Source organism: Megalobrama amblycephala, linkage group LG4 (assembly GCF_018812025.1).
Source record: "Megalobrama amblycephala isolate DHTTF-2021 linkage group LG4, ASM1881202v1, whole genome shotgun sequence".
In the NCBI taxonomy this organism is placed as follows: domain Eukaryota; kingdom Metazoa; phylum Chordata; class Actinopteri; order Cypriniformes; family Xenocyprididae; genus Megalobrama; species Megalobrama amblycephala.
The window spans coordinates 22,066,659-22,087,519 of record NC_063047.1 but is presented as its reverse complement, the minus strand read 5'-3'; the positions used below and the strand labels follow the sequence as shown (position 1 = coordinate 22,087,519).

The following is a 20,861-nucleotide window of genomic DNA, read 5'->3' as shown; positions in this document are numbered from 1 at the left end:
GGTTCTTTGGGGTTCTAGAACCCTAGGGTTCTTTAACCAACTTTATAGAACCCTTTCTGCCTAAAAGGTTCTATATAAGGAGAAAGAACCCTTTTGGCACAAAGGGTTATTTGGGCTAAATGTGCTTTATATACATTTATTTAAATGATTACACTATTGAACATTATATTTGTGTTTTTACTTCAATTTTACTTAGGCACACCTTTCATTCTGAAGAAAACAAACTTATATACATTTTCAAGTTTTTACTAGGTTTATTAGAAAAAATAATTGCTGCATTATCCTGTAATGAAAAAAAAAAAAAATCTAAATTAAATATAGCCTACGTTGTTTCTGGATCTAGGCGCTAGGGGCAGAACTCTGCCATCTGCTGGTAAAATAAAATCCTGTAGGAATTACTTAGATTCTGAAAGTCAATTCTTATAACCCAACCCTCCAAAAAGATCCATTAAACGGTCTTCGACATAAACAGCAAATAACTTGCACGTGTATGCGCTGATCAGTTCTGTACTGTCTGCACGCGCAGTGTCGGATTTCAGCCGCGCGCGTCGTGCGCGAGTAATTAGAATGCGCGTGAACGCAGTATTTTAAACTTCAACCGTTACGGACGACGATTAAATTGGTAACTTAAGTGAGAAAATTTATATCTCTTACGTTATTTTAATTGCATTTGCCTAAATCCTTGATATATTTACACACCTTACATGTTTTCTTCAAGAAGCAAAAAGAAGAAATGTGGTTTACGGTGCTGTCCGGGCCTGCGCTATTCTCCGCCAGGAAGTTTGTCATTTCTCATTTCTGACATGAATTCCTAAAATCTCTGTTAAAACGGTTGTGGACTAATCAATAATTGGGGCTAGAGTTCATGTTATATCATAATACACTTTTCTTTGTACTGTAGATTGTATTGGACCTAGAAAACGCTTAAAACGATGTTTCAGGAGCAGTCAAATCACGTGATCACAGCCAGACCGCAAGAGAAACCCCGAAGAACAAAGAGAGGAGGTGATGAGGATGTTTCTTCTGTGGATATAGCTGTGAGTATTTGGTGTTTGCAGTTATAGCAAACTTTTTTCTGAATTAATTGAAGGCCCAATTTATGCTAAACACTGTATTTGGTTCTTGAAGATGCATTATGACGTGAAGATGAAGAAAAGACCTTCAACTGCAAACCAATGACACAAAAAAGTACATTTTTACTCACAGTACCAACTTTGGGAAACTTATGAAGTGGCTTATATTTGTTTATCTATTTTCCATGTTTAATGCAATAATTAATAATAATAAATTAATATTTCTGTTTGCACTTTCACTGCAGGGATGGACTCTGGAGTGCAGCATTACTTCAATAAGATGAAAATAACACACTCCTCTATGATTCACGTAAGTTTTAAGATGTAATTGTGAGAGATTAGTTTCTGTTTTCTGTTGTACTGTACACTCCATAAGTCTAATAAATGTTTTTCTGACTTGCATCTCCATCTTAGGATGTCAAGCCCCCTGAACACACACATTTTTTTCCCCGGCACTTCAAATGTTATTTTTAATGTGATGACCACAAACATTATTTGTTCATCCTTCTGAGATTGTCCCCATTGTAAAACTGAATGTTTCAAAATGTAGGAAATTCAACATTTGATAGAAAACACTTATTTAAAAATAAAAAAGATTACCACTTTAACCAGCAGGTGGCGTCAAAGTAGCATTTATTTGCGCATATATCAGCCATTTCCTCTAATCGTTTTTCACTTCGTTTTTGACTAAATATTAAACATTATAAAATAACTAGGTTTAAAAATACATTTTGTCAATGTGAAGTATGAAATACTCAAGAAATCATAAGAAAAACAATAACTTTTATTTTGAATTAATGACACAGAAAGCGAGCACCGCACTTTCCCTTTGTAATCACGGCAGCTGTTAGTCAGAGCAGCACAAGATCAATGATTTCAGCACACTTGTAAAAACATTAAATTAATCAAACTTAAGTGCACAATACATAATTAATTTTTGAAGCTTTTTTCACATAAAAGTGTCAAAACTGATGGTCGAATTGAATTTAGCCGAGGAGGAACAATAAGGTAGGCTACGTCTTATTTATTATTTATTTATTATGCTGTCTTACGTTTGAATAACTAAATTAGTGCTATGCCTGACTATTTAAGTGATTATATTCTATTTATAAAATAAGTATTACAGCTCAACACACCAGTAAATGGCATCTCACCGGATGTTTTCAGCTGGCTTATATTAAAGCTGCATTTAGCCCATTTAATTCAATTATTGCTGAAACCATACTTGTTGCGGTCTATTGTGTATTGCTGGGAATGATCTAATGCTGTACAAATCAGCTGTTCATTTCCTGTACACACACTTGAAAATCTGATGCATGTAACTGAGCACTCTGATGTGCTTGTGTAGACAGATGCTTCATGACTTTTTTTTTTTTTTTATGTTTCTTCAGTCACTGAGCGGCTTTCTCCAGTCACGTCACGTGAATGCTTCATTCTGAGTGTCAGAATGTTTGAACCCAGACCACTACTTTACGGGTTTATGGAAGTTCCATTTAACTAACATTTTTTATACACTTACCTAAAGGATTATTAGGAACACCTGTTCAATTTCTCATTAATGCAATTATCTAATCAACCAATCACATGGCAGTTGCTTCAATGCATTTAGGGGTGTGGTCCTGGTCAAGACAATCTCCCGAACTCCAAACTGAATGTCAGAATGGGAAAGAAAGGTGATTTAAGCAATTTTGAGCGTGGCATGGTTGTTGGTGCCAGACGGGCCGGTCTGAGTATTTCACAATCTGCTCAGTTACTGGGATTTTCACGCACAACCATTTCTAGGGTTTACAAAGAATGGTGTGAAAAGGGAAAAACATCCAGTATGTGGCAGACCTGTGGGCGAAAATGCCTTGTTGATACTAGAGGTCAGAGGAGCATGGGCCGACTGATTCAAGCTGATAGAAGAGCAACTTTGACTGAAATAACCACTCGTTACAACTGAGGTATGCAGCAAAGCATTTTGAAGCCACAACACGCACAACCTTGAGGCGGATGGGCTACAACAGCAGAAGACCCCACCGGGTACTACTCATCTCCACTACGAATAGGAAAAAGAGGCTACAATTTGCACGAGCTCACCAAAATTGGACAGTTGAAGACTGGAAAAATGTTGCCTGGTCTGATGAGTCTCGATTGCTGTTGAGACATTCAGATGGTAGCGTCAGAACAGAATGAGAACATGGATCCATCATGCCTTGTTACCACTGTGCAGGCTGCTGGTGGTGGTATAATGGTGTGGGGGATGTTTTCTTGGCACACTTTAGGCCCCTTAGTGCTTAGTGGGCATCGTTTAAATGCCACAGCCTGCCTGAGCATTGTTTCTGACCATGTCCATCCCTTTATGACCACCATGTACCCATCCTCTGATGGCTACTTCCAGCAGGATAATGCACCATGTCACAAAGCTCGAATCATTTTGAATTGGTTTCTTGAACATGACAATGAGTTCACTGTACTAAAATGGCCCCCACAGTCACCAGATCTCAACCCAATAGAGCATCTTTGGGATGTGGTGGAACGGGAGCTTCGTGCCCTGGATGTGCATCCCACAAATCTCCATCAACTGCAAGATGCCATCCTATCAATATGGGCCAACATTTCTAAAGAATGCTTTCAGCACCTTGTTGAATCAATGCCACGTAGAATTAAGGCAGTTTTGAAGGTGAAAGGGGGTCAAACACAGTATTAGTATGGTGTTCCTAATAATCCTTTAGGTGAGTGTATATCCTATAGGACTAAGTTATTTAAAAAACATAAATAACATGGCATGAAATGACATGACATGTATAGGCAAAAACAATAGGATTTTTTTTAATCCCCAATTCATTTTTAGGCTTCAGGATTGTTTTTAACCAAACTTTATATAAAGATGATTCTCAACTATGTTATGAAAGATATAATGGAATTAATTGATATACCATTTTATTTTATGCAGTATGTGGGTGTAAAATAGTCATACATCTTGGAGCAACATGTAATGAAAAAAGAAGTGTAATAATGCGAGTAAAAATTGGCAACATTTTCATAATAATATCTAATAATTAATAGGAATATTGATATATAATTTCTTTCCCTATTCACTTGTATCTCCTAAAATGCCTGATAAACATGATTTAAGTCCTGGTGTCCTCTACAGTGGACATGTATGAAATCAATGTCCCGTTTCGTAACAGAAAGTCATATTTTGATTTGAAACCCCATAACATTTTCCTGAGATGTTGATTTATTACAAATTTGAAAATTAATCCGATTTAAATGATAATTACAAAATATTACCATATTTTCATGAGAGCTAATTTTCATTTTCAGTCATATTTAAAGACCAAGAAGTTGTTGTTGTCATGGCGAAACCTCTAAAAATTTGGTATCTCTGCAAAGCCCTGAATGTGCTCTTTACAGGACATCCAGACTTAAAACTGTGACATGTATGATGTCGGAGAAAAACACTAAAATATAATGTCCACTACAGAGGACAGAAGTCTATTCCTGGGTCCCAGGAGTATATAAGCCTATTACATTATCATATATTCTGCCATATAAACAGTATAAAAAACATAAAATAATTAGGACACCATTTCTAGTGATTTAATTATCCGATACTTAGAAGGCGTTCTGATGTAGAACCTGGAATAAACAGGTCTTCAATGTAAACAGCAAAGGAGAATGACAGGGAAGAGAAGGAAATGTTGAATAAAGTCATTATTTTTGTTTTGTTTTTGCGCACAAAAAGTATTCTCGTCACTTCATAACATTAAGGTTGAACCACTGTAGTCACGTGGACTATTTTAATCAATGTCTTTAATACCTTTGTGGGCCTTGAAAAGTGCAATGACGTTGCTGCCTATGTGTGGTTCAGATACTTCTTGGATTTCATCAAAAATATCTTAATTTGTGTACCGAAGATGAACGAAGGTTTTACGGGGTGGAACGACATGAGGGTGAATCATAATGACAGAAATTTCATTTTTGGAATAACCCTCTAATAGATAAAACAATGGAGCTGTGCTATAAATGTGGCTGCTGTAAATTTTACCCGCCACAAGATGGCACTGTTTTCAACACTCTTGATGCTACAAATATTTGCCCATAACAATCAGAGAAAAGCTGTGTTAAGTGTTAAGAGGCTTCATTTTTCCATCACTAGTCAATAATTTTAGGCCATTTTTTAAATGTTTCAAGTTTAGCTGTTTTAGAAAACAGTGCTCTATTGGACAGTAAAACAAGTAGGCTTATGGACACTTGTGGACGCTTTCAATTATAGTGGTAATAAGTAATAAACCATGTCTGGACCTTATTTGCATTATCCATTCTCCTGTGATGCTTTTCAGTTGTTGTTCCACGTCAGTCACCATCAGACACCACAAGAGGGCGATATACACAAACAGTTTTTCACATCAATTCAGCTTAACCTGCAACATCATGTTTTTAATATTTTCGTTATATTACCTGTTAAAAGTGAACGGTATATGCAAATATATAACATAAAATCGATGCACTTAAATGTTCTGAAATAAAAGTCTGTAGCCAACATCTTTGTACAGTTTAGCATTTTTTAGGTCATTCTAATTACAACCCGAATTCCGGAAAAGTTGGAGAGTCAAAGTTTTTAAAATTTGAATAAAATGAAAAATAAAATACTTTAAAATCACACGAGTCCGTATTTTATTCACAATAGAACATAGATAACAACAACTGTTTAAACTGAGAAATTTTACAATTTTATGCACAAAATGAGCTCATTTCAAATTTGATGCCAGCTACAGGTCTCAAAATAGTTGGGACAGGGCATGCTTACCATGACGTAGCATCTCCTCTTCTTTTCAAAACAGTTTAAAGATGTCTGGGCATTGAGGTTATGAGTTTCTGGAGTTTTGGTCCCATTCTTGCCTGATATAGGTTTCCAGTTGCTAAAGAGTTTGTGGTTGTCTTTCATGTAATGATGCGCCAAATGTTCTCTATAGGTGAAAGATCTGGACTGCAGGCAGGCCGATTCAGCACTCTTCTATGATGAAGCCATGCTATTGTAATAGCTGCAGTCTGTTTTTGCATTATCCTGCTGAAATACACAAGGCCTTCCCTGAAATAGACGTCATCTGGAGGGGAGCATATGTTGCTCTAAAACCTTTATATACCTTTCAGCATTCATAGTGCCTTCCAAAACATGCAAGCTGCCCATACCGTATGCACTTATGCACCCCCATACCATCAGAGATGCTGGGTTTTGATCTGAACGCTGATAACACACTGGAAGGTCTCCCTCCTCTTTAGCGTGTCCTCTTTATGAATGTTAGATTTGGATTTGTCTGACCATAGCACACTTTTCCTCTCTGAAACAGTCCATTTTAAATGAGCCGTGGTCCACAGGACATGACAGCACTTCTGGACCATGTTCAAATATAGCTTCCTTTTTGCATGACTGAGCTTTAGTTGGCATCTGCAGATGGCACGGTGGACTGTGTTTACCGACATTAGTTTCTGGAAGTATTCCTGGGCCCATTTAGTAATGTCATTGATGGAATCATGCCGATGAGTGATGCAGTGTCGTCTGAGGGCCCGAAGACCACGGGCATCCAATAAAGGTCTTCGGCCTTGTCCCTTACACACAGAGATTTCTCCAATTTCTCTGAATCTTTTGATGATGTTATGCACCATAGATGATGAGATTTGCAAAGCCTTTGCAATTTGACGTTGAAGAACATTGTTTTCCACAATCTTTTTATGCACTCTTTCACAGATTGGAGAGCCTCTGCCCATCTTTATTTCTGAGAGACTCTGCCTCTCTAAGACATCCCTTTTATAGCTAATCATGTTACAGACCTTATATAAATTAACTTAATTAGTTGCTAGATGTTTTCCCACCTGAATATTCTCAAAATTTCTTGCTTTTTCAGCCATTTGTTGCCCCTGTGCCAACTTTTTTGAGACCTGTAGCAGGCATCAAATTCGAAATGAGCTCATTTAGTGGATAAAAGTGTAAAATTTCTCAGTTTAAACATTTATATATTATCTTTATTATGAATAAAATGTTGGCTCATGTGATTTGAAAGTGTTTGTTTTCATTTTATTCAGATTTAAAAAACATCCCAAATTTTCCGAAACTTGGGTGTTATGCAGTGCATTTTCATGTCACCAATATGTGCCTCAATTCTTGCATCTCGCATATTTTGTTGTATTCTGGTATATAGACACATTTTAAAGGCTGGAGAGACATGAAATGTTATTTTTGGGTGTTGGAAATTAGGTAGGCTATTTGGGGTGCTTTTATGTTTACACCTTTAAAAGTTAATGTTATGCATATAATTCTATTATTTTAAATATGGAAATAGTATTAGTTTAATTTTATCAAAATTAAGTGAACATTGGGTAGTATATTACATGGTGGCAATGGTCTCCATGATCAACTTCGGCTTGTGTGATGCTTTTGGGAAACAGCCCTGTTTTGATAAAACTAAAACTACATACTTTTATAAAAATGCTTCCTTAAATTACAACACATGCATATTCATTTAAAAAAAAAAAAAAAACATTTACAGGATTACAAAGATATGATGCATAAAAGGAATGACCACCCTTGAGGTGAATAAGTTCTCTAAACGGACCACAGTCAAGTTTTATCCAGTCATAAAATATAATTATTCCTTCACCAGTTGTAATAAAAGGTAATTGCAAAACAGATTGCAATAGATATTGATTATAAAAGCATCAGACTGAGCTAGAGGCCTCAGCTAGAGGACTCAGCTCCTGTACATCTCTGCGCTGTGTTCTCTGTGTCCAGCGCTTACTGAATGTTTGCAGGAGTCCACGCTGACTGGGCTCTGTAACAAATACACATGATATTATGTAGGATTAAAATAACACACACATACACACATATTTGTTTAACATTGACTACCTCTCTGAGGTTTAGCTGGGGATGGTAAACTCGTGCATTTCCCAGGATCCTCATTAATTATACCCATGTTTCTGTTCCATTGGTTCCAGTTGACTTCCTCCACACTGAAAGAAAGATTGTTTATTGTTAATCTGTTTACTTGTAAACACAGAGGGTAACAGGGTAAGTGTGCATTATAATGTTGCATGCTAATATCATCTTTTCATAATGTATCATCCATTTTCAGATAAGAGACGAATGCAAACTTCAGATCTTGTGGAAGCCACCAGGATCACCTGAAGCACCAGCGTCGATCAGGCTCTTCTTGCCCTCCTCCCAGATCCTTCTCTTCCCCTGAGCGCAGCTTTGTCTTCAGACAATGGGGAAGTATCCACTCCATGTCCAAGGTGGTGATTGCACGCTGTGAATAACAATCATATTTACTGCCTAACTGAGCAACTAAAATGGCAAACCATTACATAACTTATGAAAACGGCCATGTTGCCCAGAGTTTTCAGTGTATGTGTGTCAAAATATAGTGTAGAAATGGGTAGACCTTTTAATTTTGCTTTTGATTTTACCTGTAGTTTCCAGATGCTAGTGCTTTCTATGGACATCCGGTCCACACTTTGATTCATCAGAGCGATCAGCATGTTCAGCATCAGAATATATGTCATCACTATATACAGAATCAGCAGCACATAGAAGACCTCCTTATATTTATAATGATCAGTGAACTCCAGATCTCCCATGCCAATCGTAAACTTGAACAACTCCAGAGTGGTGAAGTAGATGTTCCTGAATGTGGGCTTCTTGCAGGCTTCATTTTCATTATCAGGATCTGAAAATTTAGCCCTTCGGGTTTGCTTTTCGGTTTCGATAGATTTCTCATCAAGGAGAGTTACCAAGGCTGTCGAGTAAGAAACAAATCATTAACGCACACTATCGTTCAAAGGTTTGGGGTCAGTAAGATTTCTTAAAGTTTTTGAAAGAAAGCTCTAACCAAGGCTGCATTTATTTGATCAAAATACAGTAAAAACAATAATATTGTGAAATATTATTACAATTTTAAATAACTTTTTATTTTTTTTATATAATTTTAAAAATGTATTCACATGATCCATCAGAAATCATTCTGATATGCTGAACATATCTTACTATCAATATTGAAAACAGTTGTGCTGCTTAATATTTTTCTGAAAATGATACTTTTTTCAGGATTCTTTGATTAATAGAAAGTTCAGGAAAACAACCTTTATTTTTTGTAACAATAAGATTCTTTACTGTCACTTTTGAGCAATGCATCCTTGCTAAAAAAAAAAAGTAAAAATTTCTTTTCTTTTTTTAAATCGTACAGATGCCAAACTTTTGAACGCTAGTGTAATTGAGAAATGTTGCAAGTTTGTTGTGTTGTGATAAATATTAAATTAATTGTAATAAAAGAATATAAAAGAATCATGTACATTCATGAATGTTTGCAAAATAGGAAGATACCTGCAGAGAAGCCAATGAGGAAGACCATGTACACAACAAGGAATCGACGAATTTCTCCAAGAATCATCTGACAATAATTAAAGAGTGTACGAGTGTGTTAAGCACAGGAAGTAATGCTGTGGATCCTGCCTCAACTGTAAGGACTAGTCCACACTACAAGAAGTCTTTAAATGTGTTTCATAGCATCTTTCTAGTGCTACAAAATCCATACTTTACTAATACCTAGAGACACAAATATCCCTCACCTTCTGTATCATAATACTGTAGATTCCCATATTTTTGGACCCTCTGGAGAAGTAGAGTAGGTTTACCCAGCTCAAGGCAAGACTCAGCACTAGAAAGGCCAGATGTTCATCCTGATTAAAACAGTAGAGTACAGCACTCACCAAGAGGAGTACGGCCTGCAGAAAACTAATGCAACAAAAAGCCAGAGTAAACACTGTATGCACTTAAATGATTGCAGATTCTGTAGTAAAAATTTGTTTGGTGCAGCTGTGTTATGTGCATATACAGGTGCTGGTCATATAATTAGAATATCATCAAAAAGTTGATTTATTTCACTAATTCCATTCAAAAAGTGAAACTTGTATATTATATTAATTCATTACACACAGACTGATATATTTCAAATGTTTATTTCTTTTAATTTTGATGATTATAACTGACAACTAAGGAAAATCCCAAATTCAGTATCTCAGAAAATTAGAATATTGTGAAAAGGTTCAATATTGAAGACACCTGGTGCCACACTCTAATCAGCTAATTAACTCAAAACACCTGCAAAGGCCTTTAAATGGTCTCTCAGTCTAGTTCTGTAGGCTACACAATCATGGGGAAGACTGCTGACTTGACAGTTGTCCAAAAGACAACCATTGACACCTTGCACAAGGAGGGTAAGACACAAAAGGTCACTGCAAAAGAGGCTGGCTGTTCACAGAGCTCTGTGTCCAAGCACATTAATAGAGAGGCGAAGGGAAGGAAAAGATGTGGTAGAAAAAAGTGTACAAGCAATAGGAATAAACCGCACCCTGGAGAGGATTGTGAAACAAAACCCATTCAAAAATGTGGGGGAGATTCACAAAGAGTGGACTGCAGCTGGAGTCAGTGCTTCAAGAACTACTACACACAGACGTATGCAAGACATGGGTTTCAGCTGTCGCATTCCTTGTGTCAAGCCACTCTTGAACAACAGACAGTGTCAGAAGCATCTCGCCTGGGCTAAAGACAAAAAGGACTGGACTGCTGCTGAGTGGTCCAAAGTTATGGTCTCTGATGAAAGTAAATTTTGCATTTCCTTTGGAAATCAGGGTCCCAGAGTCTGGAGGAAGAGAGGAGAGGCACACAATCCACGTTGCTTGAGGTCCAGTGTAAAGTTTCCGCAGTCAGTGATGGTTTGGGGTGCCATGTCATCTGCTGGTGTTGGTCCACTGTGTTTTCTGAGGTCCAAGGTCAATGCAGCCGTATACCAGGAAGTTTTAGAGCACTTCATGCTTCCTGCTGCTGACCAACTTTATGGAGATGCAGATTTCATTTTCCAACAGGACTTGGCACCTGCACACAGTGCCAAAGTTACCAGTACCTAGTTTAAGGACCATGGTATCCCTGTTCTTAATTGGCCAGCAAACTCGCCTGACCTTAACCCCATAGAAAATCTATGTGGTATTGTGAAGAGGAAGATGCGATATGCCAGACCCAACAATGCAGAAGAGCTGAAGGCCACTATCAGAGCAACCTGGGCTCTCATAACACCTGAGCAGTGCCACAGACTGATCGACTCCATGCCACGCCGCATTGCTGCAGTAATTCAGGCAAAAGGAGCCCCAACTAAGTATTGAGTGCTCTACATGCTCATACTTTAATGTTCATACTTTTCAGTTGGCCAAGATTTCTAAAAATCCTTTCTTTGTATTGGTCTTAAGTAATATTCTAATTTTCTGAGATACTGAATTTGGGATTTTCCTTAGTTGTCAGTTATAATCATCAAAATTAAAAGATATTAACATTTGAAATATATCAGTCTGTGTGTAATGAATGAATATAATATACAAGTTTCATTTGTATTAGTGAAATAAATCAACTTTTTGATGATATTCTAATTATATGACCAGCACCTGTATAGTATATAAACAGTGATTTCAAAAACTTAACTTGTGATCAAATTTGTTGGCAAATAAAGTAATTTCAAGCATACTGATCTGTATTGGGAAATGAATAATACTGAAACAAAACGAGAGTGAAGGGACTCACAAAAGCTGATCGGTATATCCATCTATGACCAGGGACTGAAATCTCGGACGCTTCCTTATCATATCTATTAACTTAAAAGACAAGGGAATTCAGTTATTTCTCTAAAATAAATAAAGATATACATGAATTTGTTTTAAGACAACAGCATACATACAACAAATACATACCCCTCTAATGAAGAAGTATAGGGCTCCAATGAGAGTTATGATCTGTCCTGTCAGAAGCAGGTAGCCTTTAATATCTCTTCTATTATGAAATGGAGGCTTTAATGACTGAAAGAAAAGAGTGGGGATGAAACATGGCATTAAATAGTGAAACATTTACAGTTAGCATGCACAATGACACATTCAAAACAGTAGTTTGAATCAGACACTCAGGTCAGTGTGCATATTTTCCAGAAAAGAATTTTCTGTGAGAGTGTACTAAATGTCATGTCATTCCATGCTGCAGCAGGAACTCCAAAACTCTCACATGTCTTGGAGTTCCCACCTCCGGACTGTACCTACTTGGTTGTTACTGTTGTTCTTCTCCTTTCCTTCTTCACGGTGATAAGCTACAGCAGTGAAGATGAAAAGGTAGATAATGTAAACGATAAAGTTAAACATGAACATCTGCTTTGCAAATCTATCCCACTTCTCTTCAAGTAGTCTGTTAACAGGCTCAATATGGAGCATCTCGAGGCGATTCTGAAAAGAGATTAAATAAACATGTTTCTACCAACAGCATTTATCGGAATACATATACAAAAAACATCCCAGTTAACAAAAATATGTTCTAAGAATGTTTAGCTAAGGTTCCCTTTAAAGGGATAGTTCACCAAAACTGAAAATTCTGTCATCATTTACTCACCATCAAGTTGTTTCAAACCTGAATGTGAGTAAATTATGACAGAATACTATAAATTCTATAAATTCTAAAAAAAACTATAAATTCACTGTAAACCACGGCTTCACAGGGCTTATTGCTTTTATAAAACGGTTACCACACAATACAAATATTAAAGCCAAAAATATGTATCAATGCAAATTTCATGAAGTAAAATCATTAAAAGTCTTCCTTCCGCTGGAGCAAAAATAGTCCCTGACCATGAACAGCAACAGAAGTTAAATTTATTACACCATTAGATGGCGGCAAAGATTTTTATGAACGAGTCACGCAGTCGCAAAGACTTTTATATTGAAACTTGTTGTGAACACAGAACAAGACGCAAATGCTTTGACTAGCGCTGTCTGTGTCAACAGGACATGGGAAAACACATTAAATGTTAAAAGAACAAGATGGTTGGAATCCACAACTGGTAAAATAAAACATATATAAGACAATACATATTTACTGTTTACATTTATCTGAGGTAATGTAATTAGTCTACTTTGAGTATTTCCATTTTATGCAACTTTACACATTTATTAATAGTAAATTAATAATTAATACATTTAAGATCATCATGTTTGCAGCGAACAATATATTTTAGACCTAGTGGAGTAATAATAATAATATCTAGGTCTGAATTTAAATATATTTTAAATTATATTAAAAAATATATAAAAAAAAAAAGTGTGTAAAATAAACTGTTAAAAAAAATTTGATGATCACTAGTGATAGTATTTTATTCTGTGTTGTCATCATTGGATTTCAGCTTTAATGTACGTTGTTTTTTTTTTTTTAACAAAGCAGCTGATTTTGCCATAGAAGCTAGTGGACTGCTTTCACCCTAAAATGGCGGAAACGCAGGGTTGCTGCTGGGCGCCGGTGTTGCAGTGGAACGTTCTATTGAGTGTCGCTTCTTGTTAGTGTATATTCTTTGATTTTACAACGGCTTAGAACGCGGCTCAACCAATCAGAATCAAGGGTCGGAACTATCCATTTCATAAATGTTATTTTCGAATGTTTTCTTATCGTTCAAAACGACAAATAGACAAATTTGAACAAGCATTTTATTAATGTTACTAGAAGAAAAAAACATGTTTATAACTATGAGAAAACCTTGACAGAATGTTAGCCAACATTCTGAGAACATTTCCTATTAGCTGGGATTTTGCTTCAGTAAAGTATAAATCTAATTAAGCATTTTAGATTCTAGAATTAATCAGTATCAAATGAACAGCATGTAATCTTACTGGAATCTCACTGCCATAAACGACTATCTCCAGTGCGGAGTTCTTCTCGTAGGTGTCGATGGAAGCGAGGTCATACAGAGACGAGCACACGGGTCCGTAGGCCCACTCCGTGATCTTCCGTGACAGATGCCTGCACCCCTTAAACTCCCGCTGCACGATGTGCTTAAACAGCTAGATAACAAATGAAAGATTACATCTTAATGATTTCATCAAACATGCTCTTTTAAACCTATGCTAATTACATATATCTTCAAACTTGTTTTATTTAGTCACTTTTCAATCTTAGCAATGCACTTATTTTAGTAATCAGCCATGCCAGAAGCAACATAATACAGAAAGCTAAAATACAGAACAAAGTGCTGACTGTCACTGTAGACTGCATGACTGTGAATCAGTCTGGTGTCTGATTTAATGCCCAATGCTGAAGGGAAATAATGTCTCATCTCAAATCACATGAGGACTAGTCATCTTTACTAAAACAGGAACATCCGAAAACAGAACTAACACTTACTGGGCACCCTGCTTCAAAACCAATCACTGCTTCAAATAAATCCTACTATTTTGGAATTGTTCATATTCTGTGACATTCAAGAATCAGTAAACAAAAGGTTTACCCCCAATTTTCCTGTTTTGGCGGCTAGTTGGATTGGTGTGAGTCCCTCGTTATTTTCGATTTCCTCCAGTTTGATCTTGGGGTGAAGTTGGTCAGCTTTGATTAAGATGTGGTCATATATGGCAATGACAAACTCTGTGTTTTCAGGACTATTATCAGCTATGGATACTAGTGCGTGAAGCACCATGTTTCCATGAGAGTCCCTCTCCCTGACATCCACCGCCTGGTAAGGGTTGTCCATAAGGAAGTCCACAATGTCTGGCTGATTAGTGCAAGCGGCCAGCGACAAGGGCAACTCACCTGTTCACAAAAGGTGTAAAAGATACAGGTAAGCCCAGATACTGACAAAATGGTTCAGTAACATTGGGAACATTATGTAGAAGTTGAAAATTGACATTTTAGCATTTCTACTGAATAAATTGTTGTCAGATCAGTCCCGCAAAAGTTCAACCTTATCCTTAGACCTACCGAAATAGAAGCACATTTCTTGATTGGGTTGAAAGAATTTCCCACAGGCCTTAGCATGGACATCAGCCCCTTTCTTAACCAGCATCTGTACAAATTTTGCACTCCTCCTTTCAATTGCAACATGGAGTGCTGTCTGACCTGCCAAAGAGATCAGTCGATAACATTGCAAAATGGATGGGTTACATAAGATCATCATTCTGTTGATTTATAAAAAATGTACCAACATTTTAGCTAATATAAAACCAGATCTAATAATAATTATGATAATAATAACATTACGTAAAATTAAGCTATAACCCTGACCTTTGTAGTAACTGTCTGTGTAAGCAGCGTTGATGAGACTTTTTAAATCTCCCAGTTTCTCTGCAATGTCCAGCAGATGTTCAATAGTGTCATTCTCGCCTTGCCGCAAATTTAAAAGCGCTTTCAGCAGGGCTGTCTTTCCATTGGACTTATCTGAAAAAAATTATTATTTATTAAATTCATCAGTTATCAGTCAAGAATTCATATTACTCTTCTGTGTATTCTTTGTACACTACCATTCTAATGTTTGGGATCAGTAAGTCTTTTTTGTAAAGAAATATATATTTATTTGACAAGGATGGATTAAATTGATCCAAAGTGACAATAAAGGCATTTTCTGAGCGTTCTATTCATCAAAGAATCCAGAAGAAAATGTTACACAGTTTCCATGAAAATATTAAGCAGCACAGCGGTTTTCAATATTGATAATATGAAGAAATGTTTCTTAAAGGGATAGTTCACCCAAAAATGAAAATTATCTCATGATTTATTTACCCTCAAGCCATCTGGTCATCCGCTGGAAGCTAGTTATTTGAATTTATAAAGTTTTAAATATGGATATTTTTCTTACAAAATTGCATCCCTTCAAAAGTCCCTTATTTAACCCTCTGGAGCCGTATGCATTACTTTGATTATGGATGGATGCATTTTTTTGTTTGTTTATTTTAAAACATGCCCCCCGCCCCACCATTCACCATTCACAACCATTATAAACCTTGGAGGACTAAGGATAATTTTAAATATATCTCTGATTGTGTTCATCTGAAAGAACATAGTCATATACACCTAACGATGTCTTGAGGGTGAGTAAATCATTGGATAATTTTCATTTTTGGGTGAACTATCCCTTTAAGCACCAATTCAGTATTGTTATGATAGAGACACCGGAGGCAGATATAAAAGCAGTTATGGATGTTTATTGAAGTGATCAACAGAGGCACACAGGCAGGTAGGAACACAAGGAGTACTGGAGACGAAGGAGACGATGGAGACGATGGAAGCAGGTAAGTATAGCGTTTGGAGTCCTTGAGGTAAGCATACATAGAGTTGTAGTGCAAACGAGACCGGACAGTGAGTGTGGGGTTTAAATGCAGGCGGTGATCTTCAGGTGGCGGTGATTAGTACGCTGGTGATTGAGTGCGTGGGTAAGGGAGTGAGGTGGAACCTGACGTGTCTGTGACAAGTATATTAAAATGATTCTGAAGGATCATGTGACACTGAAGACTGGAGTAATGGCTAATAATAAATAAGGCCTTGGTGAACATAAGACACTTATTTCAAAAATCTTACCGACCCCAAACTTTTCAACAGTAGTGTATTTTTTCTTGAAAACAATTACATTGAGAGTCGGTGAGGCGTTTCATGTTTTTGTGCAGGTACTGATGTAAACCCTGCAGTTTTGACACCTCGCCACTGGACACGGCCTCAAACAGCCTCTTGATGGTAAACCTCTCACTGCTGTCCTGCTGATCTGGCTCCTCTTTTACTTTTCTGATCCCCCTGTATGCAGAATGCATCTGTTAAAGTTACAATTTCTCATATTATATTTGTCATACAGTCCACTGTAGTTTAATATAATGAGCTCCACTTACCTGTCAAAGTGTAGGTTAAATTTAATTGCTCTTGAGGGTTCCTCTATGTCATCCAGATAGTTAGAATCCATGGGCCTCTTGTCTTTTGTGGCTCCTTTCTTCATTTGTTTGGCCTTTGACCTCTCCTCCTCTGTCTGGTCATCCGTCTCCAGAGAGAAAGATGAGGTACTGCTCTCTTTTGATTTACTCATAGTGATGCCTTCTTAGTCTCACAGCAGAAGCTGTAAACTGGATAAAAGTGATATCATTTACAGATACAGGACATCAAGTTCCAATTTCATACATATAAGAAATGTGAGCCATGACTGGTGATGTTGGTAGTTCACAAAATTATGCTTCTTTTGTTACCAATCTAATTACTATAATGATTTTTGATATAATGCGAGTTCTGTAAGAGTATAGAAGCTACTTGAGTGTCATAATAGAGCTCAGTGAGTCTTCTTGTCATAAGAACCATTAAAAGAGGAAGGAGTCACAAATGATCCAAATGGAAACTCTGTGACAGGAAGTCAAAGGAAATGCAGAACTACTGCTGCTGTTATATATGGCTCGAGTTTGTGCCTCTCGTCGCTACATTAACCCATGTAAGCTATTCGTTTGGGCTGTCCAGAGACCCCAGACAATAAAATATGATTTTGTGACAAAAATAATGTTTTTGTTTTGAACAAATGTAATTTTACTTATTTTATTATGTTTTTACTCTACATTTGTGCAGTTTTGAGGAAATTTATGGCATGTTTTAAATTTATATAAATACATTAATAAATATGTTTTAAATATTTGTTTTAATTTTTTTATTTTTAATTAGGTTTTTTTTTTTATAACAATTTATGTAAAATTCACTTTAAAAAGACCCACATTTCTAACTTTCATTTATGGAGATAACATGGACAATTTGCCATGGTTTATTGTAAAGATTTTTGCAATCTGTTGGAAAATATAGTTTTGAAAGTAAAAATTATCACTTTAACTAGTAGATGGCTGCAGAGCTCCACTTTTTGCTATTGCTAATTGATATGCTATTTGACAAACTGAAAGACATCTTTTAAGATTTATTGGACTCAAGTCATATCAACATATTATGAAATCACAATTATAACAACAAAAATAAGTTTTTGTCCAAGTTTAGCATTTTAGTACTAAAGTCAGTTTTGTATTGAAATTTGTGCTAAATTGTATCATCTCATTCTTTCATCTCTCTCTCTCTCTCTCTTTCTCTCTCTGTGCATATTATTCTCCATCTTGGATGTGTTGTGGTGTCACCACTTTTTGTGTTGATTGTGCATTTTGGCTGATTTTATTTGACAAATTATAATATAGCAATTTTATAGTCTCACTAATTTATTCCTCAGTGTGTGTGAGTGAGAGAGAACATGATCATTTAGCATTGTGGATGTTTTAAAGTGTTGCCACTTCATTTTTATCTATGTGTGTTCTGCGTTGTTTCTGAATTTGAGGATGAATTTTATCCATTTTCTAAGCAGCCTAAATGTGACTTTTTTCTTCTTTCTTTTTTTTACATAAGACCAGATATCATTACAGTTTTTTTTTTTTTTTTTTTTGGTAGAAATTTTTTAATTTCAGCAAATGTCAGTTGGGGTCAAAAAGACTCCAAATAAGAAGAACTCTTCAAAAAAAACAAAAAAAAAAACAGACGAAATAAATGTGGATGTGTGATAATAATGCAGCCATGATCATAAGAGCATCTAAATACATGCCTAGGCTATATGCCTACATAACCCATCTGGATCTATGGATATCTTGGGTACACAACAAATCCAGTCTTCATCAAAATAAAATGTGGATTCATTTTCAGGTCAAAAAAGAGATTTTCAAAGATACAAAAGAAAGCAGGTTCAGTTTATATGTGCAAGTGGAGATTTCTAATAGACCTTTGCTAACTGAATTATTGATATCTCTTCATGCTGTTACATGCTATATGATCCCATCCAGGGAATGGGCCATGATTATCCCATCATGGTAAACTTTCCCAGAGATTACATAGAAATGCAGTTGTGACAGAATGCAGTGTCTAATGCATTGGATATTTTGCATTTTAGAAAATTATAACTTGCCTCTCTGTAAATGGCTTCATATAGCATTACATTCTCTAAATGGCAGCATTAGGAAATGTAATCCTGCATTAAGAAACTCCATTACACTAGCTTCGGGTAACCATGTAGCACAAGGTCAAAAGCCCTTGATTTTGTAAGGAAAAAATATCCATAGAAACAAGTTACTATCATCTCTGTTTTGACCGGGTTCCTGAGAATTCATGTGATCTATCTTGTGACATTTTACCACACATCTCTCACAAAGCTGGTTTTGTATATAAAAGACAGTTCATTTTTACATGAATCAATTTCTTTAAAGATAAGACCACAGATTTTGCTTTTATAAGCCAATCTGACATTCTAATATCAACATTAATATCAGCAATTATGCTTGGATGCTATTTCAGTGATTGTTCTTTCTTAGGAGACCAATCAAATTACAATTCATTTATAAAATTAGTCTACTAACAGTTAGCGCTGTGAGAACAAGAGCGAACCGATCAACTGAGCACCAAAAGAGGAAGGGGACAAAAACAATTCAAGGGGACAGAAACTCTGTGGCAGGAAGTTACCGTATCGAAGGAAATGCAAAATTAGTTTCACTAGTTATATATAAATGATCTGAGCATACTTGTATCTCACTTGCACATTAAACAAGAACTCAAATTGTTAAAATATTTAGGGAGATGAAATTCATGAGAGCATCCAATCACTGCTTCTCATTTAGGGCATTTAAACTATAAACACAAAAGATAACCATAAAATAGACCTCTGAGATATGAAATATTCTATAGATTTGACAAAAAAAAGTGTTTAATAATGCATATCACAATAAAGAAAGGGTGTCTAGGATGCTAAATATTATTTAAATCATGAACCGAGTTGATCATTTTCAGTCTTCATGTGCTGGACTGCTCTATGGGTGAGGCAGCACAGATTGTTACAGCGTCTAACAGATATTTGATGGACAAATTACATCACTTAATGTTGTTTTACGCTAGATGAGGACCTAATATGCAATTGCAGGATGCTGGATAGTCTTACTTACTAGAATATTATAACATGGCCTCTCTGTAAATTGATTCAGATAACATTACAGCAAAAACAGTACATAAGACAGACACCATCTTTAGATTATCTCACAAATAACATTACAAGATTCAGCATGTTTTAGGTTGAGCAAAAACACAGCAATCAAGCATGATATGCAGATTTAAAATATGCAAATGTAAAAAGACAAAAATTAAAACTGATCTGCAGAAATATGTACTAAAGTAGATCTCACAAGGACTTACAAAAAAGACATTTGGCAGTGAAAATCAACTTTAAAAGTTATTTTAATATTTTACTACATGTATTTAAATACTGCATTCAATTATGACAAACCATTAAAATGCAAGAATAAAGTATCAAACATTTGTACTCACCAATCAATTTTGGTTTTCTAGTCTGTTAGATGAAGTGTGCTGTCCTATGTTAAACTGATCTGGTTAGAGGTATGATTCCTTGAACACAATGACAATGATAGTGATGGCTTGTCCTCTTAGTTTCATAAAGGAAGAAGGCGAGATGTTTTGATGTTGCTGAGAGCCTTACAGAAAGGCGTGTTGTATTGATTTTTAGAGTGTGTTGTTATGTATGTTTTGCCATGTCCACGCCTCCTAGCTCATTTATAACCACCAGTCCGACTTATATACCACACAATGCACTAAAAACCATCAAGCTCCTACATAACATGCTTCACTTGCATCTAGCAACACTATATTCTACTATATATCTTAACTATCCAAATGATCAATTGTTCATATTATCAAAAAAGTACCTCTCTGAGCAGCTCATGTTTGGTTAGGAGCAACACTCAAGTCATCTGCACTTGTCTGCTGAGATATTTCTCTTGAGCAGTTTCATTTTCTTAACGTGTATGGTTTCCTGTATGACGCTGGATGACTGTGGTACAGTAACATGGTTTGGGTCATATATCACGTGAACAAAATGAAACCTTAGCATGATGTTGATTCTTAATACACAT

At 36.1% G+C, this 20,861-nt stretch overlaps 1 protein-coding gene and 1 long non-coding RNA gene across 3 annotated transcripts; one reads left to right on the top strand and one right to left on the bottom strand.

The window, feature by feature from the left end:
• The first annotated feature begins 699 nt into the window (after positions 1-699).
• On the top strand, positions 700-8,323 carry LOC125267050. Of its 2 annotated transcripts, none has more exons than XR_007184603.1 (4): positions 700-1,037; positions 1,129-1,188; positions 1,319-1,383; positions 8,192-8,323. It is a non-coding gene; the product is annotated as an uncharacterized LOC125267050 (long non-coding RNA). The 2 variants fall into 2 exon arrangements; XR_007184604.1 differs by lacking the exon at positions 8,192-8,323 and adding an exon at positions 1,488-1,544.
• Positions 7,110-20,739, bottom strand: LOC125267046 (transient receptor potential cation channel subfamily V member 1-like). Its single transcript, XM_048188322.1, has 16 exons — positions 20,260-20,739; positions 16,779-17,006; positions 16,526-16,686; positions 15,187-15,339; positions 14,884-15,021; positions 14,417-14,715; positions 13,803-13,973; positions 12,192-12,371; positions 11,853-11,957; positions 11,686-11,756; positions 9,684-9,849; positions 9,439-9,505; positions 8,526-8,854; positions 8,241-8,365; positions 7,966-8,069; positions 7,110-7,888 (listed from the first exon to the last, which is right to left on the bottom strand). The coding sequence occupies exons 2-16, from the start codon at positions 16,967-16,969 to the stop codon at positions 7,776-7,778; spliced, it is 2,373 nt and encodes a 790-aa protein (XP_048044279.1). The 5' UTR covers positions 16,970-17,006; positions 20,260-20,739; the 3' UTR covers positions 7,110-7,775.
• Between the last annotated feature and the right edge of the window lie 122 nt (positions 20,740-20,861).